This window comes from Cebus imitator, unplaced genomic scaffold, assembly GCF_001604975.1.
Source record: "Cebus imitator isolate Cc_AM_T3 unplaced genomic scaffold, Cebus_imitator-1.0 Scaffold72, whole genome shotgun sequence".
NCBI classification, from domain to species: Eukaryota; Metazoa; Chordata; class Mammalia; order Primates; family Cebidae; genus Cebus; species Cebus imitator.
Genome location: NW_016107387.1, coordinates 6,497,507 through 6,504,952, shown reverse-complemented (window position 1 = coordinate 6,504,952; position 7,446 = coordinate 6,497,507). Strand labels below are relative to the sequence as shown.

Sequence of the window (7,446 nt, the reverse complement as noted above, 5' to 3'; positions counted from 1 at the left end):
AAAAAAAAAAAAAAACAACCAAAAAAACCCACAAAAAAGCCCTGAGAGTAAACAAAGAAGTATAATTTTAATTTAATACACTTTAAAAATGGGTGACCAATGAAAAGCATATGCACTGAGTCAAAGGAATGTCCTCCCTCAGGCATGGTGCTCCCCCAGCTACATGGAATGAACTTGAAAGGGTATAATAAAATCTTAGTAGAGAGAAAGATGGGCCTTTGCCTTTAGTCCCAGCTACTTTGGAGGCTGAAGCAGGAGGTTCACTTGAGCCCAGGAGTTCAAATCTAGCCTGGGCAACATAGCAAGACTCCCATCTCAAAAAAAAAAAAAAAAAAAAGGATAAAAGCCTAGGTGTTTTAACAAAGATTTTTCCTGCGTTAAATTAGCACTAACCATCTGTCCATTCCCTGAGGCAATTCTCTTAGGTCAAAGAAAAGTGAATAAAACATAAAACACCCAACCCTTTTACTTTGATTTCCAGGGGCAAAAATAAACTCGTCTCTCACAGTGGGAGGTCAAGTCACCCACAGTACATTAGAGCAAAAAGAATGAGTTCACATGCTTGCTGCCCAAGCACGAGCAAAATGAAAAGAAATTGCATGGCAACTGCAAGCCCATTACATCAAAGAAAAAAGAGGAACAAAGCGTGCAAAAGAGGAAAACATAACTGAATGAACAGGAGGAGATTCCTCACAGCAGCACCATGTTCTACTACAGCTTCATAAGATCAGGAATTCAATTAAAAAAAAGCTGAACGCTGAAATGATAAAATTCAAGAATGAGATAAAAGGGAGATTGCGGATTTTAGGAAATGAATAAAGCAGCATGTTGCAAAACTAGTAGATTGGAAACAGCGAGGAACTGAATTGCTAACCCACAAAACCCCACAAAACCCTGTCACTGACAGAGGAGAGGCTTGAGGTAATCACAGTGTATGCAGAAGAAAACGCCAAGGACATTAACACAATTAGAGAAGTTAACAGATATGAAAGACTAACACAGATGATCTTGTATAGAGAGCCAACAAATGAAACAATAGAAATATAAAGATAAGATACAAAGAATTTCCCTGAAATGCAGATGGAACTAAATCTGGGAATTAAAAAAGACACACTGTATTCCACAAAATCTGTTACACGGTGTTTAATGTCAATATACATCTTTGTTAAGCTACTACAATTGTAGGAAAAATTAATTCCTTAGGAATATCCCCTATGTGGTAATCCTGCTAAGAATATTTAACTTAAATCCGACAATAAAGAGGCAATCAGATAAATCCAAATTAAGAGACATTTTGGAAAAAAAAAAGAAAACTGACCTGGACTATTAGGAATATCAATGTCATGACAGGAGAATTGTTTGAACCCAGGAGGTAGAGGTTGCAGTGAGCTGAGATTGTGCCATTGCACTCCAGCCTGGGTGACAGCGTGAGAGTCTGTCTCAAATAAAATGTAATAAGAATAATGCCATGAAAGGAAAAGACTGGGAAACAGTTTAAAATTAAAGGAGGCTACGAGACATGACCATTTGCGATACTGGATTGGATTCTGGATAGGGTTTTTCAAAGCAATGAGTTAATAGAACTCAAAATTGAAAGTTAATGAGAAAACTCATAATATTTTTCATAATCTTTTTGTTTTTGGAACAGAGTTTCGCTCTTGTTGCCCAGGCTAGAGTGCAGCAGTGCGATCTTGGCTCACTGCAACCTCTACCTCCTGGGTTCAAGCGATTCTCCTGCCTCAGCTTCCCAAGTAGCTGGGATTACGGGCACATGCCACCACACCCAGCTAATTTTGTATTTTTTAGTAGAGAAGGGGTTTCACCATGTTGGTCAGGCCGGTCTTGAACTCCTGACCTCAGGTAATCCACCCGCCTCGGTCTTCCAAAGTGCTGGGATTACAAGCATAAGCCACTGCACCGGCCCATAATCTTTTTTTCTTACCACCTTAGAAAGGGGTCCTTTGGGAAGAAACCTCTCTTCTGGATGAAGCAGCATTTATTTGAAGCTCAGCAATTCCTTTATAGCTACTTTTATTTCTTTTTATTCACTTAAATTCAAGTAAAATTAAATTTAATACTTTTAATTAAAAACAGCTTGATTCTATTTAAAAATAATGATTTTAATTAAAATTTCTATATGTATATAGCTATAGAGAAGTATGTAGAATAATGTTTTCTCTAATATTAACAATATTAATTTTTAGGTGGTGGAATTTTAGATGACATTTTAACTTTTTGTACTTTTCTTAATTGTTTCACTTATTTATAATTAACATATGTCATCTTCACAAAAATAATAGTTGTTAAGCTTTTAAAAAATGGACACAAAATGCCAATATTTATTTCTGGGTAGTAGGAAGACGGATGATTATTAATTTCTTCCTTGCGTTTTACTTATTTTAAAAATTAAATAAATTGTCAAGACTAGTCACAAAAGCACTAAAAAAAACCAAAACAGATGAGTCTGATGTTAGGATGGGAATGGACTTTCTACATATGTAGCTGTCAGAACTTTATGGAGTTTTCTATTTAATTACATGAAAGATATTTGTTTTTATATGTGAACAACAAAAACTCACTATAAGCAAAATTACAGCATAAATGAAAAATTTGGGGAGAAATATACGCAACCAAAATGGAAAACGCTAGATAATTGTCTCTTCCTTCCAGTCCTTCTCCTTTCTGCTTTTTCCATTGGCTGAAGTGCTTCATCCATTCCATCCTTTTGTTTTGTTTTGTTCTGAGACAGATTCTCCCTGTCACCCAGGCTGGAGTGCAATGATCTCAGCTCACTGCAACCTCTGCCTTCCGGGTTCAAGCGATTCTCCTGCCTCAGCTTCCTGAGTAGCTGGGATTACGGGTTCATGCCACCATGCCTGGCTAAATTTTGTATTTTTAGTAGAGACAGGTTTTCACCATGTTGGCCAGGCTGGTCTTGGACTCCTGACCTCATGATCCACCCACCTCAGCTTCCCAAAGTGCTGGGATTACATGTGTGAGTCACCATGCCCGGCCTTCCCTTTTTTCCTATCCATCCATTCATCCATCCAACAAACATTGAGCATCTACTATATGCCAGGCACTGTACTAGGTTCCAGAGTCGAACTGGACAAAATGTACAGTCCCTACTCTCAAAGCATACTCTCTGCATTTCCTCCCCACATCTCTGGATATGGAATCTTACATTCCTGAAAAGAACACAAAGCACTTCATGGCACTTCATGGCACTTCCTCTTAGAGAAGGATGAGGATACCTTGAGGGACTTGACAAAGAACTCAGCCAGGCTTTCGTGACTGGGTGTCATGGCTGAGTCTGGAGACTGAACTCTGATCTGCTGTCTTCCATGCAGACCCAGAAACAGCTTGTCTACTTCATTCGCCAAGTACCGGTCCCCATCACCCCGGAAAACTTTGAGGCAACTGTGCAGTTTGGGACAGTGCGGGGCCCCTATATCCCAGCCCTGCTTCGGCTGCTCAGTGGAGTCTTTGCCCCTCAGATCTTTGCAAATACAGCTTGGCCTGAGAGCATTCGAAATCATTTTGCTTCTCATCTGCATAGGTTCTTGGCCTGCCTGACAGGTAAGTGGGAAGACCGGAGTGACTCGTTTCTCCTTAGTGTCCCCCAGCTGTACAACCAGCGAGGTGGTGGGACATACATTTGAGTGCCTGCATGGAGGAAGTATTCAGCATGCTTATTGAATGGGCACAATAGGGTACAAGACCTGCCTTCTAATTGGGAGTTTTCTGCTGTAGAGCTGGTTGGCCAGACCTACTCCAGCTTACACTTGGACCATTTTTTTTTTTCTTTTTTTGAGATGGAGTCTCGATCTGTTGCCAGGCTGGAGTGCAGTGGCACGATCTCGGCTCACTGCAACCTCTGCCTCCTGGGTTCAAGTGATTCTCCTGCCTCAGCCTCCCAAGTATCTGGGACTACAGGTGTGCGCCACCATGTCCAGCTTATTTTTGTATTTTTAATAGTGTCGGGGTTTCACCATGTTGGCCAGGATGGTCTCAATTTCCTGACCTCGTGATGCGCCCTCCTCGGCTCCCCAAAGTGCTGGGATTACAGGCGTAAGCCACCGTGCCCGGCAGACTTGGAAATTTCTGAATACATATGGGAGAAAGGGAAATATAGGTGCCGTGGGGACAGTGGGTGGACTTGCATGTCTCGTGGTAGAGAGTGTTGAAGGTGCATACAGATCTTTGATTTTATTTTACGACAATTTCTTGTGATGCGTATACTTCCTGGCCCCCCATGATCATCAACCGTGATCCCTGCTGGGGCAGCAAGAGCTCATCCCTTCTGTGGACTTCCACAGTCCTTTCTTTTCCTTAGACACTCGGTACAAACTGGAGGGGCACACGGTCCTCTACATCCCTGCAGAGGCCATGAACATGAAGCCTGAGGTGGTGGTAAAGGACAAAGAGCTGGTACAGCGGCTAGAGAGTGAGTGGTTGGCGTTGCCAGCGTCACCCAGGGATCACAGCGGAGAGGGAAAGGGGAAGCCCAGATGCTGACAGTGGAGGTGGATTGGGAGGTCTCTGTCGGGGTTGCAGGGAGGGAAGGATGCTATTGGCAAGCAGTGTGAAGAAAAGCAGGAGGTTGGCCGGGCGCAGCGGCTCACCCCTGTAATCGCAGCACTTTGGGAGGCCGAGGTGGACAATCACCTGAGGTCGGGAGTTCGAGACCAGCCTGACCAACATGGAGAAACCCCATCTCTACTAAAAATACAAAATTAGCCAGGCATGGTGGTGCATGCCTGTATCCCAGATACTTGGAAGGCTGAGGCAGGAGAATTGCTTGAATCCAGGAGGCGGAGGTTGCAGTGAGCCGAGATTGCGCCATTGTACTCCAGCCTGAGCAACAAGAGCGAATCTCTGTCTCAAAAAGAAAGAAAGAAAGAAAGAAAGGCAGAAGGTTCTGTACTCTCCCCTGCAGCCTCCATGATCCACTGGACCCGGCAGATAAAGGAGGTGCTCAGTGCCCAGGAGACCGTGGAGACAGGAGAAAATTTAGGTCCTTTGGAGGAGATTGAGTTCTGGCGCAACCGATGCATGGACTTGTCTGGCATCAGTAAACAGCTGGTGAAGAAGGGAGTGAAGCACATTCAGTCCATCCTGCACCTTGCCAAGTCATCCTACTTGGCACCCTTTGTGAAACTGGCACAGCAGATTCAGGTTTGTGAGTGGATCAAAGGGTTTGGGCTTAGCAAGAAGTGGGCAATGGGTGGGATGATACAAGGGGCTGAGGAGAGGGAACCAAGGCAATCTTCAGCAGCATAGACTGACACACCCAGGGTTTGGCCTTGTACTTGCAGAAGAGTATAAAAATAGTACAATGGAAGGTCCCAGGTTGGGCACAGTGGCTCACGTCTGTAACCCCAGCAGTTTGGGAAGCCGAGGCAGGCAGATCACCCGCGATCAGGAGTTTGAGACCAGCCTGGCCAACATGGAGAAGCCCCGTCTCTACTAAAATTACAAAATTAGCCAGGTGTGGTGGCAGGTGCCTGTAGTCCCAGCTACTCAGGAGGCTGAGGCAGGAGAATCGCTTGAACTCGGGAGGCGGAGGCTGAGGTGAGCCGAGATCATGTCATTGCACTCCAGCCTGGGGAACAAGAGTGAAGCTCTGTCTCAAAAAACAAAAAAAAAGAATAGAGGGTCCCTGAGGAGGGAGACATCAAGTTAACCAATAGATGTATGTCGAGTACCTTCTGTGAGCACAACCACTACCACCCAGCTGGGAAAATAAGTTTACACAAAACAGAATTACTAGACAGCATGGGAGCCAAAGATGAGCTCATATGGTTCAGTCCAGAGAGTTACAAGATAAATCCTTTCTTTTTCTTTGAATCCCCCTTCCAACGAAAATCCAAGTTGGGGTAAACACTTTTTTTTCTTTTTCTTTTCTTTCCTTTTTTTTTTTTTTGAGACAGGTTGCTGGAGGCTGGAATGCAGTGGTGCCATCTTGGCTCACTGCAACCTCTGCCTCCTGGGCTCAAGGGATCCTCCCACCTCAGCCTCCTGAGTAGCTGGGACCACAGGTGGGCACCAGCATGCCCAGCTAACTGTTGTAGTTTTTGTAGGACAGGATTTTGCTATGTTGTCCAGGCTGTTTTCAAACTTCTGAGCTCAAGTGATCCACCTACTTCAGCCTCCCAAAGTGCTGAGATTATAGGCATAAGCCATCTCACTGGGCCTAATTTTTAAATTTTTTTTGTAGAGACAGGATCTCACTATGTTGTCCAGGCTGGTCTCAAACTCCTGCTGATCCTTGGCCTCCCAAAGTGTTGACATTACAGGTGTGAGCCACCATACCTGGCCAATAAACACTAAAAAAATAAATTTGATACAATATGACAAGCTGATTATGTTAGTGCTGAGTCACACAGGTGGTAAGAGTGGCCTGTAGAATACAGATGGAAGACCTGTGTTCTTAGGTGAAATTTTCAGCTGGGTGTTAAGGGAATTGAGCCATAACTAACTGGATTAGTCTAAAGCCCTGGTTGAGAACAGAGCAGTGAAGGGGACTGTGTGACAACTATGGGGACCAATGAGAGGGATGTGCAGCCAGTTGATCAACAGCAAAGGAGTGTCCACTTATTGCAGAGTTATGAATTCAGCCAGAGAAAATAAAGGATCTGGTCGGGCACGGCGGCTCACGCCTGTAATCCCAGCACTGTGGGAAGCCGAGGCGGGCGGATCATGAGGTCAGGAGATGGAGACCATCTTGGCAAATGTAGTGAAACCCCATCTCTAATAAAAAACAAAAAATTAGCCAGGCATAATGGCATGCGCCTGTAGTCCCAGCTACGCGGGAGGCTGAGGCAGGGGAATCACTTGAATTGGAAGGCAGAGGTTGCAGTGATCCTAGATTGCACCACTGCACTCCAGCCTGGTGACAGAGCAATACTCTGTCTCAAAACAAACAAACACAAAAAAGAGGAATAGACACAAAATCTAGACTCGAGGGAATTCTGAGTCTGGTGGGGAATTTGGGGCACACATATGAGAAAAGACAGGAAAGTTGACCTGTGCTAACTCTGGTCCGAGGGCTCCCAGAGACCTGAAGTGACGGCGGCTGTTCAGGGCAACAGAAGAGCTTCCTCGTAGGGGCAAGTCAGGGTGGGGTTGAAAGTGGTTAAAAAGCTCTTGCGGACCAGGTGTGGTGGCTCATGCCTGTAATCCCAGTACTCTGGGAGGCCAAGGCGGGCAGATCATGAGGTCAGGAGCTCAAGACCAGCTTGGCCAACATGGTGAAACCCCATCTCTACTAAAGATACAAAAATTAGCTGGGCATGGTGGTGCACACCTGTAATCCCAGCTACTTGGGAGGCCGAGGCAGGAGAATTGCTTGAACAAGGACCCGGGAAGGGGACGCTGCAGTGAGCCAAGATCATGCCACTGCACTCCAGCCTGGGCTACAGAGTAAGACTCTGTCTCAAAAAA

The 7,446-nt window shown here is 44.9% G+C and overlaps 1 protein-coding gene across 1 annotated transcript in view; it reads left to right on the top strand.

Moving 5' to 3' along the window:
* The window catches only part of DNAH2 (dynein axonemal heavy chain 2), a 110,880-nt gene that overhangs the window by 16,213 nt on the left and 87,221 nt on the right, over positions 1-7,446 (top strand). The window contains exons 5-7 of the mRNA XM_017531365.2: positions 3,351-3,579; positions 4,337-4,447; positions 4,940-5,178. Coding sequence (XP_017386854.1) covers positions 3,351-3,579; positions 4,337-4,447; positions 4,940-5,178 — 579 coding nt within the window. The remainder of the gene's footprint in view (positions 1-3,350; positions 3,580-4,336; positions 4,448-4,939; positions 5,179-7,446) is intronic.